This window comes from Cetorhinus maximus, chromosome 6 (genome assembly GCF_964194155.1).
Source record: "Cetorhinus maximus chromosome 6, sCetMax3.hap1.1, whole genome shotgun sequence".
NCBI classification, from domain to species: Eukaryota; Metazoa; Chordata; class Chondrichthyes; order Lamniformes; family Cetorhinidae; genus Cetorhinus; species Cetorhinus maximus.
This window is the reverse complement of record NC_135884.1, coordinates 18,909,784-18,931,047: the sequence shown is the minus strand read 5'-3', so window position 1 is coordinate 18,931,047 and position 21,264 is coordinate 18,909,784. Positions and strand designations below refer to the sequence as shown.

General features: G+C 43.8%; 1 protein-coding gene across 1 annotated transcript in view; it reads left to right on the top strand.

Moving 5' to 3' along the window:
• LOC144681605 (inter-alpha-trypsin inhibitor heavy chain H3-like) overlaps window positions 1-21,264 on the top strand; it is a 75,816-nt gene that overhangs the window by 42,512 nt on the left and 12,040 nt on the right. The window contains exons 17-20 of the mRNA XM_078543341.1: window positions 5,152-5,181; window positions 6,513-6,536; window positions 17,929-18,042; window positions 19,497-19,698. Of these exons, the coding sequence (XP_078399467.1) occupies window positions 5,152-5,181; window positions 6,513-6,536; window positions 17,929-18,042; window positions 19,497-19,698 (370 nt within the window). The remainder of the gene's footprint in view (window positions 1-5,151; window positions 5,182-6,512; window positions 6,537-17,928; window positions 18,043-19,496; window positions 19,699-21,264) is intronic.

Below are 21,264 nucleotides of genomic sequence, written 5' to 3'. Positions count from 1 at the left end.
AGAGTCAGAATGGTTCTTTTGTTTTAATTTATCTGGGTGTTTCCCACAGAAAGCTGGCAGTTTTGCAGTTAGCTTGGTCAGTCAGAAGAAGCTGTAGGACCAGGAGCTGTGAACCAGCCATGGGACTAGAAATATAGAGCTCATTAGGAACCAGGTATGTTCCAGTTTTTAAACCACTAAGCAAGAATGGAGTGAGGCTCTATGCTTGAGCCAACCAAAGAGCTGGCTATTCTAGACCTGGTAGTATGCAATGAGGCTGGTTTAATTAATGACCTTGTAGTAAAGGAGCCTCTAGGTAGCAGTGATCATAACATGATAGAATTTCACATTGAGTTTGAAGAAGGTGAGAAGTGTGGGTCCAAGACTAGTATCTTAAACTTAAATAAAGGCAATTACAAGGGTATGAGGGCAGAGTTGGCAAAAGTGAACTGGGAAAATAGGTTAAATGGGAGGACAGTAGAGGGACAGTGGCAGACATTTAAGGAAATATTCCATAGCTCTCAGCAAAGAGAGCTATGGAATATTTCCATGTTTAATGTTGCCCCGTTTAACATTGTTTCACTTTAACGTTGGTAAGTTAATGGGGCCTATAATCTCGTTGAGCATTACAACACTCGTTTTAATGTGTCCCACGTAACCCAATTAGCAACATTTTGAAGCAGCCTCTCCCCCCTCCCTCAAGTTGTGGCCTCTCCCCAACCCAGACCTCTGAATTGCGGCCTCTCCCTATTACCTGACCTCCGAGTTGCAGCTTCTCCCACACCCCACCCTCTGTGTTGCAGTGTCTACCCCTCCCCACCTCCGTGTTGCAGCCTCTACCCCTGCCCGACCTCCATGTTGCGGCCTCTCCCCGTCCCTGACCTCCAAGTCGTGGCCTCTCCTACACCCCTAACTCTGAATTGCAATCTCTCCCATTCCCCAACTCCAAGTTGTGGCCTCGGCCCCTTCCCCAATCTCAGAGTTGCGGCCTCTTCCCCTCCATGACTGACCCTCTCACCGACCTCCTACTCCCTGACTCTTGCTGTTTCCCTCTCCTGGACCTGCCTTTCCGTTCAAGGTCCGGATCCAATCCAAAGCCAGAGCTCTGACGTTGTGGAAGTGCAAGTCCCAATGGTGCAGAAAGGCTAAGTTGGGGCTGCTACAATCCATGTTTTTTTTTGTTAAAAGGACCATCAAAATTGCTCCTGCCTCAAAGTAAAGGTTCAGGCGAGGGAAGCAGTGACCAGGAGCATTTCAAAAAAATTATGGATTGTAGCAGCCCCAGCTTGGCACTTACGCACCATTGGGTCTCCCAAAATACTGGTGCTCTGGCTTCGGATTGGATCTAGATATTGAACGGGAACACAGATCCAGGAGGGGGAAATGCAAGAGGGTAGGCCAGGGGGTGGGAGCTTCAGTGAGAGGCCGAGTAGAAGAGGGATAGAGGCTGCGACTCGGAGGTCATGGAGGGGGAAAGGCCACAATTCAGAGGGCAGGGAGGGAGAGAGGCCACAACTCAGAGGTTGGGGAAGAGGGGGGTGGGGGTGGGGGGATCTTCAGTGACCAGAAGGATCAGGGAGTGAGAAGTTTGGGAAGTAGGATCCATGGCAAGCAGTAGGTACTGTAAATAGAAGGTTACATTTTTCTTTTATATTCTTAAACTTATTTTATTTTAAAAGTTACTTCATTTACCACTGTAGGAATTTAGCAATGCTTTTTATTTCAACTTAAGAGGGTATAATGTCTCAATATTTGTTTTTTTCTGATAAGGTAGGTCCTACAGAACCTAACCACAGTTTTAATATTGATTCCTATGGAAACCAATGTTTCACTAAAGTCATTTCACTTAGTCACAATTTTCAGGAACTCAACTACAACTTTAATTGAGGGCTTACCTACATTGATAAAGAAAGACTCTAGGAGAAGAATGTATCATCTGTGGCTAACTAAGAAAGTTAAAGATAGTAACAAATTGAAAGAAAAGGCGTACATTACAGTGAAGATTAGTGGTAGGACAAAAGATTGGACAAGTTTTAGAAATCAGGAATGAATGACTGAAAAAATGATGAGGGAAAAATTAAAGTATGAGAGTAAGCTAGCTAGAAATACAAAAACAGATAGTAAGAGTTTCTATAAGTATCTAAAGGGAAAAGAGCAACTAATGAGAGTGTTTGTCCCTTAGAGGGTGAGACGGAGGAATTAATAATGGAAAATAAGGAGATGGCAGAAGCATTGAACATGTACTTTGTATCTGTCTTCACTGTAGAAGACACAAAAACATCCCAAGAATAGTTGAAAATCAAGAGGTGAAAGGGAGGGAGGAACTTAAAATAATCACAAACACTAGGGAAAAAGTACTGGGAAAACTTGTAAAACTAAAAACTGACAAGATTCCTGGACCTGATGGCCTGCTTCCTAGGGTCATTACAGAAGTGACTGCAGAGATAGTAGATGCATTGGTGGTGATCTTCCTAAATTCCCTAGATTCTGGAAAGGTTCCGGCGGATTGGAAAATTGCTAATGTATCACCTCTAATCAAGAAAGCTGGGAGACTAATTATAGCAGGAAATTATAGGCCAGTTCGCCTAACATCTGTCATAGGGGAATACTAGAATCCATTAATAAGGAGGTAAATAGCAGGACATTTAGAAATTCATAATAGAACCAGGCAGAGTCAACATGGTTTTGTGAAAGGGAAATTGTGTTTGACTAATTTATTAGAGTCCTTTGAGGAAGTAACAAGCAGGGTGGATAAAGGGGAACCTGTAGATGTGGTATACTTGGATTTCCAAAAGGCATTTGACAGGGTGCCACATTAAAGGCTACTTTACAAAATAAGAGCTCATGTTATAGATGGTTATATATGCATGGATAGAGGGTTGATTAGCTAACAGGAAGCAGAGTGTTGGGATAAATGGGTCATTTTCGGGTTGGCAAACTGTTACTAGTGGAGTGCTACGGGGATGAGTGTTGGGGCCTCAACTATTTACAATATCAATGATCAATACAATAATACAATCAATATAATAATCAATGATTTGGATGAAGGGGCTGAAGGTTTGGTAGCTAAATTTACTGATGACACAAAGACAGGTGGGAAACTAAATTGTCAAGGGGACATAAAGAGTTTACGGAAAGATCTAGTTAGGTTAAGCGAGTGGGCAAAAATTTGGCAGATGGAGTATAACGTGGAAAAATGTGAACTTGTCAACTTTGGCAGGAAGAAAAGAAAAGCAAAATATTTTAATGGAGAGATACTGCAGAACTCTATAGTACAGAGACATCTGTGTGTCCCGGTACATGAATCACAAAAAGTTAGCATGCAGGTGCAGCAAGAGATTAGGAAGGCAAATGGATTGTTGGTGTTTATTGTAAGGGGAATTGAGTATAAAAATGGGGAAGTTTTGCAACAGTTGTAGGACATTAGGGAGACCGCATCTGCAGTATTGTGTACAGTTTTGGTCTCCTTACTTAAGAAATGGTATAACTGCATTAGAAGCAGTTCAGAGAAGATTCATTCGACTGATTCCTGGGATGAAGAGTTATGAGGAATGGTTGAGCAGGTTGGACCTATTTGAGTTTAGAAGAATGAGAGGTGATCTTATTGAAACCTATAACATCCTGAGGAACTTGACAGGGTGAATGCTGAGTCAATGTTCTCCTTGTGTGGGAGTCTCAAATCAGGGGACACAGAGTAAAAATTAGGGGTCTCCCATTTAAGACTGAGGTAAGGAGAAATGTTTTCTCTTAGAGAGTTGTTAGTCTGTGGAATTCTCTTCCCCAGAGGGCAGTGGAGGCCGGGCCATTGAATATGTGCAAGACTGAGTTAGATAGATTTTTGATCAGCAAGTGAATCAAGGGTTATAGGGACAGACAGGAAAGTAGGGTTGAGGGCACAATCAGATTAGCAATGATCTTATCAAATGGCGGAGCAGGCTTGAGGGGCCGAATGGCCTACTCCTGCTCCTAATTCATATGTTCTTATGTTCTTGAGGTTTTGAGGTCTTAAAAGAAAGTTGGAGGGTTACTTAACCAAAAGCTAATGGAAGGATCCCCATGAAAATCTTGTACCTCGAAAAGTTGGAATACCAAGATTCAAACTGAACTCCAGAGAGCTGTGGTATATCTTTGGGTTGGTCCCAGAAAAAAAAATGAATGAACCTATAAGATTTGAGTAAAGTATAAGAAAACTCTTGGGGAAAAGTAAAAAATAGAATTGGATTGATAATGTAAGTCTGTACAAACAATAATGTTAAATTAGGAGTACTGGCTTTGTTTAATTTTTTTTTACATAAAAGTTTGTTTCTGTTTCTAAAAACATGAAATGTTGTGACATTGCTCTTACAGTTAATCACTGGGTGTTTGAATTTCTCTTTAAATGCGAACAGTCCCTATGGAGGTCATGAATAGTGACAATGAAGAATAGGTTGGAAATAGGTGGAAATGGAAGGAGGTTCTCCTTGAAGACTAGTACGGTGGATCATAATGTTGGTGGAAGTGGGGAAGAAAGTATTTGGTCACAAGTTTCTATGAATTTAGCTATTTTTATAAAGAATCAATAAATACATTCAAAATTATATAATGTTATCAATTACATTGTTAGCTGCATAGAGTACTGCATAGGGAGGTCAGAAAAAAAAGACACAACTAATGAAAATTGAATAATTTGACCAGTCTCTTTTATAGTACTTGCTGGTTATGAATTATTGTGTGGTGCGGAAACGCTTCCTTCAATTTCTGCAGATTACACATTCCTCGTTTTTGCTCTTAGTCACTGAGGGAAGGGAACTGTTTTGGTTCATTTGTATTTAATCAAAAACTTGATTGGTAATTTAGCAGGAAAGTGTTTATTTGAGCCAATGATAATTCTTTTTCATCCCATCTAAAGGTGTGACATTACTGAGATCTAATGCCTTTGAGGCACATTTTCAAATGTAATGCCCATAAACCAAGATGTATCGCAAAACTAAGCTATCAAATTTCTCAAACTATTTTTCAGTGTTTCCCAAGTTATCAAATTATCTACAGCTAATAATTAGATTTGGAATTCAATAAGGCTTTCAGAAATTACATAATTCTTTTAGCATTATACTAAACTTGGCATTACAAACACATGCTGGACTTGGATTTTTCAAAATTGAATAAATACATCAAAGTTTTCATGTTTTTCAGGATTGCCAACCGCAGGGATAGCCTATAACGGTAAGCTTTTTTTGACATAGGGGAGAATTTTCTCCCCGTTGGGCGGGCCGGTCGGGAGCGGACGCGGAGCTGATCGCCACCCACGATATTGGCTGCGCGCTGCCATTTTACGTGGGCGGGCCAATTAAGGCTCGCCTAGTGTGATGCACGCCCGGTAGCATGCGCTACCTGTGTAGGCAGGGGGGGAGGAGAGAGAGAGTCGGCGCCTGCGCTCTTTTGCACATGTGCGCGAAAGAGCACAGAAATGCAGCTCCGTGCCTCAGGGAGATTAAGTACATGTTGAAAAGTTGTGAGAAAAAAAAAGAAAATTATTCAGACATGTCCCCTATGTAACAGTGTCACATGAGCTGGGATATGTTTATGAATTTTAATTAAAACATTTATTTAATTTATAAAACCTTCATGAAACTTTATCCTGCCCGTGGATGAGGTTTCATTAAAAATGCGAAGACCGCCTGAGTGCTTCACCTGCCCGCCAACCTTAAAGTAGGAAAGGCAGCTTTCTCAATAGGGTTAGTTAGTTTATTAAAAGCAAAATACTGCAGATGCTGGAAATCTGAAACAAAAACAAAAATACCTGGAAAAGCTCAACAGGTCTGACAGCATCTGCGGAGAGGAATATAGTTGATGTTTCGAGTCCGTATGACTCTTCATCAGAACTAAGGAAATATAGAAATGAGGTGAAATATAAGCTGGTAGAGGGGGGTGGGACAGGTAGTGCTGGATAGGGGGCCAGTGATAGGTGGAGGCAAAGAAGAGATTGCCAAAGATGTCATAGACAAAAGAACAATGGCCTTAACAGGCCTTTGACAGTTCGGCGGGCGCTCAGCCGACTCCGGTGCACATCCGCCAAACGGAAGATCGGAATGACACGCGGTGATGTCGGGACGCACGCCCAACGTCACCGCACATCATTTTACGCGTTGGTGTGCTGGGCCCACCCCCGCACACCGAACAGAAGATTCTGCCCAGACATTCCGATTTTGAACTGTTTCTGATAATTGTGGTAAGTTGCTGTAACACATGCAACAGTTCCCTGGTCAAATATAAATCATTGACAATTGCATGATGTTTTCTCTTGTACAGTGATTTTAGCTACTTTGAAAAGCTTTTTAATTGACACACCTAATGAATGAATTGTAACATAATCCATTGTATTCTAATGAGTTATAAATGCATTCAGGTAACATGATACAAAATCATGGCAATACCTAATAAATATACATGCTCCCTTGTAATCCAGGAGATATTACAGAGATGTTCACTAATGAAATTCCTTAAGCTTCTGTGGTTATTTGATCACACATTGATTTTCATTTTCTTCTCTGCAGTTAGAAGACCCATTTTAAGTTACGGTAAGATGCAGCTTAAGCATTTATTGTTTTATATAGCTTTATTAGTAAACCTTTCAACCGTGTAACATTTACATTTAAAATTGATGGACAGGAAAAGTCAGGTGATCCATCAAGTCTGCCCCATTCTCATGTTGGCCAAAGCATCATGTTGAAATAATCCCTCCCTTCCTCCATTCCTGTAGCCATGTAATATCTTGGGATAGGCAAAAAGAGGAAAAAAAAATTATGGCTATTAAGGCACAGGGAAATTCCTCTCCATTTCCTTCAGTCCAGAAGATTACATAGGCAAATCTAATAAAGACACTCATCTTCAATATGGTGCGACCTTTGCCCAGTCAAGACCACCAAGCTCCCTCTTGAAAGCAGATAGTCATCATCCTTCACAGCAGCTAGTAACATATTCTAGAGGCTAACTACTCTTTGGAAAAGAAGAACTGCCTCACATTCAGTCTATTCCCAGTCTTACAGAGTTTAACCATGTCTGTTAAAATGGAATAATCTATTAATAGGGATTTTATAGACCTCCATCTAAGTCTTTACTGCTTTAAAGTAAATAGACCAAGGTCCTTGAGATTATGAGTAGCCAAGGTTCTTTAAACTGGGAATCATTCCTGTACCTCCTTTTCCAAGGCCTCTGTATTAGTCATTATTGGGGGGGACCAAAACTGGGCACAGTCCTCCATATACATTCTCACCAGTGACTTGTATTGTGATAAAATGGGCTTGAATTCTTGCTACATAGCAAAATGGTGGACGCGCCTGGAGTCGAAAGTCCTGCCCCCGAACACAGCACCTGCCATTTTCGTGGGGGCGCAAGTGGGCTCAGGTTGGGGTTTGTGCATGCGTGCTTCACGGAGACAGCTGCCCATATAAACCAGTAGCTGTCTCCACTCAAGTCAGATTTTGATCCCACGGGTGTCTGAAATGTGACATGCGCAGTGTAGTCCTGGTAGGAGCAGGTCTGAACTTTGTGCTTTTATTTGGATAGCCACAGTACCCCTTTGGGGAGGTGCAGGTGCCACTGTGGAATTAGCTTTCAATTTGTCTTAACTGTCCCAGAATTGGCAAAAACTAAATTCAAACTGTCTTGCTTAAAGCAAAGGTGTAAGATGGTGGGTCTGCCAGAATCACAGCAGGTTTTTTTGCCCCTACTGACTCGAGCACCCAGGTGCTGGAAAGAACTTTGGTCTTGAGAAGAGTGTATTGTGCATCATGTGAAGGAAAACGCAAGATAGGCATGGCACCCTTGCACATAGAAGCTGTAGAAGCCTGTCAACGTGAGGAGTCAGAGGCCAGAGAGAGGGCAGAAAGTCAAGAGAAAGAGGCAGCGCCACACACACCAAGAAGGAGGATGAGGAGAGGCAGGACAACCTGTGGGAAGGATGTGCAGACCTAGGACATCATACCTCAATATGATGGAGAACCAGTGCCGAAGTTAACTGAAGCTGAACCGTGAGGTGTTGACAGACATATGTCACATAGTTCAAACAACAACTCAAGCCACAATCTATTGACTCCCATGACCCGCCAGTGGCTGCAAAGGTAACTGTTGCTCTCAAATTTTATGCCTCAGGCTCTTTCCACGGTTCAGCAGAAGACCCATCCGGTATATCCCAATCAGCAGCACACAGCCGCATTAAGGCTGTAACTAATGCCCTGTTTGTTCGTGTGGGGAATCACATTAACTTCCCTGTAGAATTGCTGTCACAGATGCAAAGTGCCATGGCCTTTGCCCAATTAGTAGGCTTTATTCAGGTGCAGGTTGTTACTGATTGCACCCATGTTGTCATAAAGGCTCCAATTCATAATTCAGACACCGAAAGTTCTTCCACTCACTCAATGTATATCTGGTTTGTGACCACAACAAGGCCTTCCTTCAGGTGTGCGCAAGGTTCCTTGGTAACTGCCACAACTTCTTCAATTGAGGAGCTCCCAACTCTCTCATATATTTCAGTCACCCTCACGGATCCATGATTGGCTTCTATGGGACAAGGGCTACATCTTAAGAACCTGGCCAATGACCTGCTTTAGGACTGCTCAAACTGAGGCAGAATACAACTACAGCAGCAACCATGTCATCACAAGGAGTACAATTAAACAGGCCTTTGGCATTTCAAAAATGCTCTTCGGATGCCTCGATTGATCAGGCGGAACTCTGCAATATGCCCCAGCAAGGGCATTGAGAATAGTAGTGGTGCGCTGCATGCTGCACAACATTGCACGGCAGAGAGGCCTAGAAATCGATGACAACAATGCCATGGCAGAGCTCCAACCTTGGAGGGTGATGAGGCCCCTGTCCATTCTGATGATTCCCAAATGGAGGAGGAAGATGAGGCCGCTAATGGCTGAGCAGCCGGGGGGCATGGCCATGTTGCCAGGGCTAACTCTGTGCAGGAGGGGATCATCGCCAGATGTGTTCTTGTGCGAAATCGATTCACATAAGGTCTTTCTATCTTGCACTCTCCAGCAGCCTGTCCCTGGTGAGAAACTTGCGAGTAAAGAACCTTTGACATTGACACCGCAATTACTCAGGGGAACGTCCATTTCCCACAAGGGAGAGAATCAACCTCAATAAGTTTGACTCAGTTACATTAAAATGGCTGAACCGCTCACCAGCCTAACCATGGGCCTCATCATGTTACAAAGACACATGGTAAGAAGTCCTTCACAACCTGGGCCCCCCATATAAACACCAGTGCCTGCAAATGAGGTGCCAAAGTTACCACCTTGACCATAATCAAACCGTACCCACAATGCTGAGACTTAAGACTTTACACCCTCTACATTCTGATAGGATTCTATGTGCCAGCAAACATGCAGCTAAGGCATAATGTGCAGGATGAGCCCACAATTGTGCAACAACAGCTCTTTGAAAAGCTTGCACACCAGCCATTCTGACCAATGTTCCAGTCTCAAAGGTGGGTACCTTATGCAACATTCCAGGCTTCCATAAACCTCTGCTTTCCTCACAAAGCACATCCTCTGAAGTAGTGGGGACAGCAGACAAGCAATATACCCTGAAGCATACATGGCATCTGGAGCTACCATGCTTACACCTGGACCAATGCATGACAGTGCCATGAAGATGAATGCCTTGCACCCAGCATGCATGCTTGTGATGCGCCTGCTTCCCAGCATCTGTTCGTGGAGTTTGATCATTGAGCCTCCCTTAAAGTCAAGTTTGGATGGACAATGAAATATGCAAGGAGCATCTCAGTACTTGGGCCTTTGAACACCGGATTCTTCTATGATATACCAGAGAAGGAAGAAGCCCTTCAATGCCTCACAAATATGATCTCACTTTGAGAAGGACCTCAGCATGCTGCCTTCATTATCACTGGTAAGAGTACCCTTCATAATGTTACCATTATTTTGGAATTCTGTAGTATACAGGGCAAGATGGCACCCTACACTCACTCACTCCTACGAAGTACCTCTAGGTTGCCTTGGAGGAGGTGGAGGCAGGCTGCTCACTTCTCGATCAAAACGGCAATAAGGAGCATAGTGGCTGGCGTTGTCATGCAGGCACCTGTTAGGGATCACCTTCAGACTGTGGCCTCTCCATTTCTGCATGGGCAGCCGTGGTCACTGGCAGTGGAGCAGACCAAGGTTCTGGCGGAGAGGTGGAAGAAGATGAGGGTGCTGAGAAACTCCAGGTACCTTCACCCTCCTCAGTTACCTCCACAGCCCTGAGGTTGATGGGGCTGGCTGCTGGTGCACAGCAGTTGTCCATTCCAGCAATTGCTGTGCTAACAGTGTGACTGCCCTGTTAAGGGTACACATCTCCTCATGTATTCCACAGATGTCAACGCTCATACTCAAAGTAGACTGATGCAGGCTACTGAGGGAGGCTTGTACCCTTTCCTGGCTGAAATACTGTTCTTACATCCACTCTGAGTGTTGCTGCTTGTCTGTCTTCATGAGATTGGCCAATCTCTCATGGTCAGAGCTCGTGCGGTTGAGCCCCAGGATAATGTGGAGCTCATGACGGCAAGGGCCTCCATCATTCACAGTCCAAGAGCTCCCACTGCCTCAGGAAACTCGTCTAGATGTCCACACATCTGCTGCTGATTGTCCAAATATAGTATCCCAGAAGGCAACTCTTGAGGCTCCACATTCATTCCTACTGGAGCATCATTGTGACTTTCCTCCCCCCTCAAAGGGTGACTTTGCACAGATGTCTCTGACTCTGATACCTCATACTGCACTCTGGTGTGGTGACTTCCACACTATGCCATCGACTACACGTACGCTAATTCCTTCCAATGTGCCGGTATTTGTGTTGGCAGAGTATGGGCTAGTCCAAAGTTACTCTGCCTCCTTGAACATCACTTCCTCCTCTTGATACCTGAGGGATGTCTGGCTTGGGGGGATTAAGGAGCAGAGCTGGGACTTTGTGAGACATAAAGAAGTTATTTAGGTTTAGCCCTTCTCAGTGTGAAAGCACTCTCTAATGCATGCCATTGCCTTTAGCTATGCTCCTTCTGCCCATATGATGCAATCCCATCCTTGCACTCCCTTTCATGCCAACATGCCCTTGTGTTCAGTGAACTGACATCATGACCTCCACCATTACCACCATGTTCCAAGGTGATTTCAATACCGCCTTTATCACCTGCTACTAGCGATTCACCATCACCAACAGACAGCTGCTCAGGAACATGGCAATCTCCATGGCCATCTGTTCAACCAAGTGAATTGTTCTCAGTCAGGAAGACCCACCCCCAGTATGGGCATGTTGCACTCCATAACTACTGACAGTGTTATGATCCCAGCTGTTGTTACCACTGGACAGCTCAGATCCCTGTGTGGAACCTGGCTTATAGATCCTAACTTTTATTTTTTGTTTAGAAACAGCTATTGAACAGAGCTGCAGAGTTTGCTGATGTACTTTTAACAAAAGAATAAAACAATTAAACAAGAAAGATGAACTATATTACACTACTCCTTCACCCACAACCATACCTTTACAGATATATACAGATTCGTAAGAACAATACAGCTTACAAAATCTATTTTATACTCTAATGTTCATAGTAAGTATACAGTCCATGTAAATCAATAGGCGACCTGCAGTCGAACACACCACACTCCAAGATCAAATGACAAATGCCAGCCAAAGCAGATGCAACGGGTCTCCCATCAACTCCCCTCAGACACTTGTCACACTGTGAGTCAACCAATCTCACGGAATTCCGTCTTTCATATGAGAGTTTTCAATCTCAATGCTTCACTTTGGAATTTTCTCCCAAACGCTTTCACTTCTTTCACAAGGATCCACCTCCTGGGTTTCAACCTTTCCTTCTGATGTTCCTTTTCCCTAGATCGCCATATGCATTCAAGCTACGCCTTCCACGCACTCTCTCTCAGATACTTGTCAGTGCCAACAGAACACCACTACTTCACAAGCCTGTAGTAAGGAGCCAACAACCTTTTGCTGTCTCCTCAGATCTTCTGGCTTCTCGCAAGCCCACTTTGCCTTGATTCTGCTCCTTGCAGCTTTCTCTCTTTAATTCGGACCTTTTCCTCTGCTCCTTACTTCAACCTTAGTGAACAGGATCTTGTTCCAGATTCCTGTCCTTGTCCTTTGACTTAACTTAAAAGAACTTCTTGGGGCATTTCTCCTTTGTCTTTAGGACCTGCTCCCTGCAGTTCCCTCCCCAAGTAGACTGCTGACAACTTGGTATCTCCCTTGACTTCCAGAACTTGCTCAACATTCACGATTACTTTAACTTTAGAGCAACCCATCCAAGATTCTTAGACTTATTTTTCTCAGCAATTTGCTAGCATTTCCGGCTAGAGATATTTAAACTGTTCCCTTCACCTTAGAGCATAATCACCAACTAAACTCAAACTGCTTTCTGTTTCTCTGTCTCTGTGGGCCCCCTGTTGCTAGGCAACAGCAGTTTCCCCTACTTTGTTTTAATTTCCCTAATCCACTTTAAGGGTCATAAAACCTCATTAAAATGCAGGTATACAAACAAACCCACAGACTTGCTGACTCCACTCTGAAATGAAACAAAAGCACCAGGCGTCACCTTTCTAACATGCAAATAAAAACATATATAAAATAAACGTAAACTTAAAGCTATAACTTATTCCCAACATACACAAATACATATATAACTTACTTAAAACTACCTCTAGTTCCTAACAATAGCCCTACTGATTTCCTCTCTCTTAATCATACTGTTATAACATGACAGTGTGCAGATGTGAGGGACCTGGTCAAGGCTCAATATTGTGAGCACATCCTGATAGATGGGTGGCAAGAGGGCAAGTGGATAGAATAATGACCATGGCACTATTCATCATTTATCCACTTAGTCTTGGCAGTTAACTACATGACTGCAGAATATCTATACCAATTAGCAGTGGCAAGACGATGGATGTCATGTCCCTGGCTATTTTGTGAATTCATTCAATGCATTCAGTGCTTCAGTATAGTACACTGTGATTAGGTAGCAACAATGACTATTTTTTCCTAAAGAAAGCCCCTGATGGGCCATCTGTTCCAGGGTCAGCTAACAGTTAGACATTTACGGAGTTCCCACTCACATGACAAATCAATGATGTCTCCGCCAAGGCACAGGGACTTCACCATGGATGACCAACCCCTCAGATGGGCATTTGAGGACCCACTTTTTATCTGCGCCCGAGTTGCCCAACCTACACCTGGCCCACCTCCAACCCTTCACTACTTCCAGGGTCGGCGGATATGTCACCCACCCCTGCAACCTCCTACGCTCCCCTCCCCAGGACCAAAAATCTGATGCTCATTCAGACGTTTTTAGAAGTCGGGTTCCCAGGGCCAGAAATTCTCACGTCTCTGCACACCTGACGCGCAGACGAAAATCTAGGCCACAGTGTCCTTTGATTTATAATTCATAGGTTTGAATTTTACCCTTGGGTTGTGCCCAAGTTGGCACAGCCAGAAGTGATGTAAAACCTACTCCCAGCCGAGATTATGTTTTGAACGCGATCTTATGCTGGGTGGCCAATTAAAGCCCACCCAGCATGAAACGCAACCGCCGGATGTGTTCTCCGTGCACGGGGGCAGGAACGCGTCTGGCGCAGGGTCCAATGGGGACCTGGTGGGGTGTTCAAAAATGGAAGAGGCAGCTCCCTGAAGGATGCCAGGAGTTGTGGGGAGGCTGAGGGAGCTGTCTGGAAGCTGTCCAAGAAGTATCCTGGTGTGCAATCATGGCCTCAGCACCTGGAAGTCATGGAAGGCAGGAGGGCAACTTGGGTGGGCACTCTGCCCACCGTTTCTCAGAGAAGTGCCTGGGAGTGCTAGTGGAGGTGGTCAGTGCCAGGCAGCACATTTTAATGCCCAGGGACGGCAGGAGAAGGCCGCTTTACCAGACCAAGAGGGCCTGGACAGAGGTCACCGTCCAGGTCAGTGGACACGACGTGGTGTGCCACATGTGGCTTCAGTACCACAAAAAATACCCTTGCTGACCACAGCAGGTCATTGCAAGCGCAGAAATGGCATGGACCTGTGCAGAGAACTTTAGGCGGGTGCCCGTTTCTCGGAATGTTCAGGGGTCTAAGAGTGTGTATGCGTCCGAGGCAGATGATGAGCCTCTGGAATCTTCCATCAGGTGGCAGATGCTGGATGTCCAGTGGGATGCGCAGGGAGAACTGGCAGAAATCCATGAGGGTCTGCATGCCATGGTCTCCGTCATGGAGGAGGAGTCCAAACAAAGCCTGAGTTCTGCGTTGACCCTTAACACCAAGTGCACAGCCTCCTCCATTGAGGAAGTGGCGACTCTCATGGAGAGGCAGCTTCAGGAACAGACTCAGGAGGTCACTGCCAGTGTCACAGTGTCAGAGATGGAGGAGGCACCTAGTCTCGCTGCTAGGTCCCAGTCCATCAATGATGAGCAGGGGGGTGCAAGTGCACATCATGTTGGCAGACGAGCTGCCTGTCATCTCTGTGGCTTCTCTCAGGGTGCTCTGGATGAGGGCACCAGCTTCTCTGCCCCTCTGCCAGTGGCTGCTGTATCTGATGATGCCGCAACAACTTAAGAGTGCCCAGCTATGGGGCTGGATGCACCCTCCCAAGCGGAATCTACACAGGCTCCGGCGGCCAGAGGACGACCGCCAAGGTCATCAGGGCCACCAGGCCAGCACAGTCAGCAAGCTGCCTCCAATCACTGTCGGTGAGAGGGGGTCTCCAAAATGCAGCACCCATAAACATAAGTTGAAGGCACCTTGAGCACAGCAGGGGCGTGTCACAGGTGACATTTTGTGTGTCTTCTTTTTTTACTCTTCTTAGGAATGGACACTTTGTTTGTTCATGTTAAGAGCCATAAGTGTTTATTTTATTAAATGGGCTGAATTGGCTGGATGGTTTGAACAGGTGCCAGGTGCAGCACTGGCTTGTAAAAGTACGGCATTGTAGCGTGCTGGTGTTATGTGTTGGCTTCTCATTTATTGATTGTTAGCAAAGGAGACAGTGCCATTGGCTTGACGAGGCACCGTGCCTTGGATGCCTAGCAGAAGGTTTGCTGGATCAAAGCATCCCTGGCGTCCCTGCCTCCATGAGGGTTCCTGTCCTCTGCCTTGAGGTCCTCACCCTGCGCCTCTCCAGGCTCTTCCTCTGAGCCATCACTTCAGCCATCCTCCATGGCCTATGGAGCTGCCTCACTTTCCTCAGCCTCCAGTGGCTCCCTCCTTGCTAAAGCCATGTTGTGCAGGGTGCAACATGCGACAACTATGAGGGAGACACACTCTGGAGGATACTGTAATGCTCCCCCGACTGGTCCAAGCATCTGAAGTGCATCTTCAGCAGCCCGATGGTCCTCTCCACCACCGCCCTTGTGGAGGCATGACTCCTGTTGTATCTCTCCTCGGCCTCAGTTCTTGGGTGACGGAGTGGGATCGTCAGCCACCTCTTCAAAGGATAGCCCTCGTCACCCAGGAGCCATCCATCCACTTGCGCAGGAGCCACAAACAGCCTTGGCACCTCTAAGTGCTGCAAGAGGTAAGTATCCTGTGAGCTCCCAGGGTAATGGGCACAAACTTAGAGAATCTGTGTCCTGTGGTCATAAACGATCTGAACAGTCTTTGAGTGGAATCCCTTTCTTTTCGCCTGCTGGCGCCTTGATGGCCATGTGAGTGCAATCTATTACAGCTTGGACACGGGGGAATTCAGCCATTGCAGCGAAGCCTCGTGCTCTCTCTGCCTGGCTTGCTTCATCTGTCCGGAAGTGGATGAAAGTGCAGACATGTCTAAAGATAGCACCAGTTATGAGCTTAACACAACTGTGTGCAGCTGGTTGAAAAATGCCGCACAGATCCCTCACTGAGCCCTGAAAAGAACCAGAGACATAGACGTTGATAACCACTGTGACCCTCAAAGCCACCAGCATGGGGTGTTCGCCCATGCAGCTGGAGGCGATTTCCGGACCTATCATGTGACATATTGCTGTGACTGTCCCTGCAGCACTGGACCTCGGACATCTGGAGGTAGTTGGAATGCTTCCTGAATACTCTAGACGCTGGGTAGTGGTGTCTTTGGCATGCCCTCCCGCCTTGGCCTCCCTGCTGGCCCTGCACCAACTGAGCCCCTGCCTTGCGCTTAAAGGTCAGTCCCTGGGACGCTGCCCGCCTGGCCTCCTCTCCTTCCTGCCCCTCTCTTCCTCTCCAGGGGAGGTTCTACCAGCGGAACACACTATCCCCTTTAGATGGGAGGCAGAGGAGCAGTGCCTTGAAAATGAAGGAGAACTGTGCTGCAATACTCAGGGGAACCTTATAGGGAAGATAAGGACAAGAGATGCTGAAATACAGGCTTGACAATCCAATGTAATGCCAAGAAACTCTGGGAAACTCTGTACTTCTACAGCAAAGAACTGGCAATGACAGAGAAAGTGCTGCCGCTCCGGAGGCCTTTTATCCCGCCCGTGGATGAGGAAATGATAAAAGTGTGAAACCCACTCACCCGTTTTGTCCGTGCGATGAGCTAAAAATTGCACGGGCAACGTAAAATCGCTGACAATTGGCTTTTTAATAGCCTTAATTGATCTTATAATTGTCGGTGGGTGCTGCCCCGACTCCGTGTGCCACCGTCCTCAATATTGCACGTGTGCACGATGATGTCGGGACACATGCCTGATATCTTTTTGCGCTATTTTACATGCGTTCAGGTCGGGCACGCACCCAGCCTCAGAACGCAAAATTCTGGCTGAGTTCTATTAATACAATTTAATTTCCTGTCAGCTTTAGCTACAATTTCTCTACATTGATCATGGGCCTATAGTGATCTGTGCTCCATAACAGCAATATCTTTTTCTCCCTCAACCTGTAACTTTCCCTGTAAATGATATGTATATACTGTGTTGGCCCAAGATGCATGTCACTGCATTTACTTAGATCAAAAGTCATTTGGCATTATGTGGTCTGCTTTCTTAGCATATTTAAATCTGCTTGCATTTGCTTGCACTCCTCTACTGTCTTAATCCTTGCACAGATTTTGCTGTCATCTGCAAACATACTGACCACAATCCTAACACCACTGTTAAGATCATTGATAAAGACAGTGAATAGAAATGGATCCAGGACTTATCAGGTGGTCACTACTAGCAGCATATCTCCAGGTTGAACCAGATTCACTAACTACAACACTTTGGCTATGAGATTTGAGCCAATTCATAAATCAGCACTTCAAATCCCTACCAATACCACCAGAATCTATTTTGTGAAATAAGCTAGTGTAAAATTCCTTATCAAAAAGTTCACTGAAAGTCTAGGCCTACTGAATTCCCTAATCTGCTACCCTACCTTGCTTTCTCAAAAACATCAATACGCTGCCTCCAAAACACATTCCGGAATTTAAGCATCACCCTTAGGAATGTTGACTGATAACAAAATAATCCTAACTTGAGAAACGGTTTGAATCTGCGCTACAGTATTCTTTAGTGTTCCTAATGATCTTCTGATATAGCTGAAAAATCTTTTAATATTGTTACCATAATTCTACTGCATCTTCATTTCCAGAGATCTCTTGGCTACTCATATGTTTGTTTTGTCTCCCTCAATTGCATGTGATGCTTTTCCCAGTTCCCCCTGTGAGGTAAATGCCTTGTCCTGGTATTATTTTGCTGCTAAAATGGAACTGTGTCCCTTTAAGGCCATAAAGTCTAATGACTGTAAATACCCACGGCCAACTAGAGGCCAATTTCTCTTCAGCACATCATGAGATTTAGTACAAGATCCATTGCTTTAAACCCTGGCTCCCTGCCAAATTCAGAACATGCAGAAGAAATGCCTGGCTTTCATTCACGATTGTTTTACATCTGTGAAATTGAAGTATCATGGATTCAAAGCTTGCTTTATATTAAAGTGGCAACAATTTAAATGTTCTAAAACTTTTGACATCTTTTTCAAGTTGACAGTGATCCTCATTTTATCATTTCAATAAATGGTCAGAGTGATGCCATTTGTTTCAACATTGATGGGAAACCAGGTGCAATTCTAAATCTGGTCACAGATCCTTATACAGGTAAGTGCAAGCTGTGTCACAAGCTGTCACAAGGAAATAAAAATTGCAGCACGTTGCTATCAAACAGAAACATCTGAGTTTGCAGATTGTACAGTGACATTAATGCTGGCCATTCTGGAATTTTACTGTTTGACCTGCCCACATTCCTGGCTGATGAAGGAAGATCTGATAGCAAAACATTTACTACTGTGATTTAAAAGGAAAAATGGATCAGAAAATAATTTTTGTAGTGAGTAGCATACAAAATAAAGCCTCAGTTTTATTAAGGTGCTTTTCCACGTTTACATACGAACAAGGAGCAGGGGTAAGCCATTCGGCCCCTCGAGCCTGCTCCGCCATTCTATAAGATCATGGCTGATCTGATGGTAACCTGAAATCTGCATCCTGCCTACCCTCGATTACCTATCACCCCCTTGCTTACCAAGAATCATCCACCTCTGTCTTAAAAAGATTTGAAGACTCTGATTCCACTGCCTTTTCAGGAAGAGATTTCCAAAGACTCATGACCCTCTTGAGTGAAAAAATTTCGCCTCATCTCCATTTTAAACGGGCGACCCCTTATTTTTAAACAGTTGACCCTCAGTTCTAGATTTTCCCACAAGAGGAAACATCCTCTCCCCATCCACCCTGTCAAGACCCCTCAGGATCTTGTATGTTTCAATGTAAAAGTCAGACGAAACCAGGATTTGAACTTGTGGCCTTTTAAATTGCCAGATCAGTATGATGCTTCTAATTTTAGGAAGTGGCTTAAGGGTATTTTTTTTTCGTGAAAATCTTATGGATAATTTAGTTGATGTTTCCACTATATGTTCATTATTTCCTCTTACTTTTACTCATGGATCTCTGAAGTAGCCTTCCAGCAATAAAGGACAATGGGTACAGACTGCTTATATTTGCAATAAATACCTTAATCATTGACATCATAGCCACTTCACTGAACCTCAACCATCCTTTGCCTTTCTAGAGACGCAAGTCATTGTAGATTATTTAAAGCACGATTTTTTTTCAATTTAGTTAATGGTCCTTAAAGCAATCTACATATAAATAAAATCAAAAAGGAACTTTTTCTAGAAACATCATAGCTATTATAATGAGGGTTCCTCATTAACATCACCAAAATGTTAATGAGTCATACATACTCAAAATGGTAATTCTGTTTCCACAGATGCTGCCAGACCTGCTGACTTTTTTCCAGCATTTTCTGTATTTATTTCAGATTTTCAGCATCGACAGTATTTTGCTTTTACCAAAATGTATCCGTTTCCTAGCATTTTGTTCATTTACTCAGCTGTCAATAATTCAGCAGGGCCCACATGATTACCAGTTTGCTAGTTCCTCCCTATAACAATTATTTGCATTCATCATTTGACTGCATGAAAAAGTGATACTGATTTTTATTTGACATTATGACAATGGATTAACATTAACTAATCTTTTTTGAAATTCTCATCCAGATTTTGTGGTAAATGGAGAGTTGATTGGAGAAAAGAAAATAGAAAATATTGATAAAATAAACACTTACTTTGGAAAGTTTGGAATTGTGAACAACAGAATGGATGTGAAAGTTGAAGTATCAACTAAAATGATTACGGTCTTTCATGGAGAAGACAAAACTATTTTCCCTTGGTCAGCAACAGCATCTTTAACAAAAGAGAGGTACATTTTATGCACTAATGCAACAGCATTACATTTGTCTTTCAGGATACAGTTGGTGGCAACAAATATAGCCAAGAAGCAAAATGTTCAATTAGTTTGAATCTCATACTTTGCAATAGCAAAGTAATTTGTACAATAAATGCACTATGATAGACATTATTTTTGGTTGATCTTTGCATTTTTCAAATTATAATAGTTACAACATTGCAAAAATACAAAGAACCAAGAAGTCAACATCACACACACAAGACAGAATAGCAATGTTGCTGCAATAGCAACCCTAAATGAAGATTTATAACAGTCAAATACCTGAAGCAAGGTTAACCTGTTCTATTACTAAGTATGTCTTAACAACGTACTTAGAAAATCATAGTGTGATTAGGTAAACTCAACGTAGTTTTACCAAATTGTGTTTGATGAATTTATTTGAGTTTCGGAGGATGTAACTGGAAAGGTAGATAAAAGAGAACCAGGTGTAGTATACCTGGATTTCCAAATGGCATTTGATAAGGTGCCACATAAAAGGCTATTATGCAAGATAAGAATGCATGGAGTTGTATATAATATATTAGCATGGATAGAAGATTGGTTAATGATGAGGAAGAAGAGAGTAAAGATAAACAGGGCATTGCCAAATTGTCAGCTGTAACTGGTGGAATTCAGCAAGGATCAGTCCTGGGACCTCAGCTATTTACAATCTATGTAAATGACTTAGACAAAGAGACCAGAAGTAATGTATCTAAAACAAAAACAAAAATACCTGGGAAAACTCAGCAGGTCTGGCAGCATCTGCGGAGAGTAGCACAGTTAACGTTTCGAGTCCGAATGATCTTTCAACAGAACTAAGTAAAAATAGAAGAGAGGTGAAATATAAGCTGGTTTAAGGTGGGGTGGGGGGGTGGGACAAGAAGAGCTGGATAGAGGGCCAGTGATAGGTGGAGGTAACCAAAAGATGTCACAGACAAAAGGCCAAAGAGGTGTTGAAGGTGGTGATATTATCTAAAGGAATGTGCTAATTAAGGGTAGAAAGCAGGACGAGCAAGATACAGATAGCCCTAGTGGGGGTGGGGTGGGGGGAAGGGATCGAAATAGGCTAAAAGGTAGAGATAAAACAATGGATGGAAATACACTTAAAAATAATGGAAGTAGGTGGGAAAAGAAAAATCTATATAAATTATTGGAAAAAACAAAAAGGAGGGGTAAAATCGGAAAGGGGGTGGGGATGGAGGAGAGAGTTCAGGATCTAAAATTGTTGAACTCAACATTCAGTCCGGAAGGCTGTAAAGTGCCTAGTTGGAAGATGAGGTGCTGTGCTGAAGATACAAAGCTAGGTGACAATGTAATCTGTGAGGTGATTGCATGGAGGCTGCAAAGAGATAAAAACAGGTTAAATTAATGGGCAACAAGGAAGCAAATGGAGTATAATGTGGGGAAGTGTGCGGTTATTCACTTTGGTTTAAGAACAGAAAAGCAGAATATTTTTTAAAAGGCAGGGAACTTCTAAATATTGATGTTCATAGAGACTTGGTTACATTCATATAAGGAACACAAAGGTACAGCAAGCAA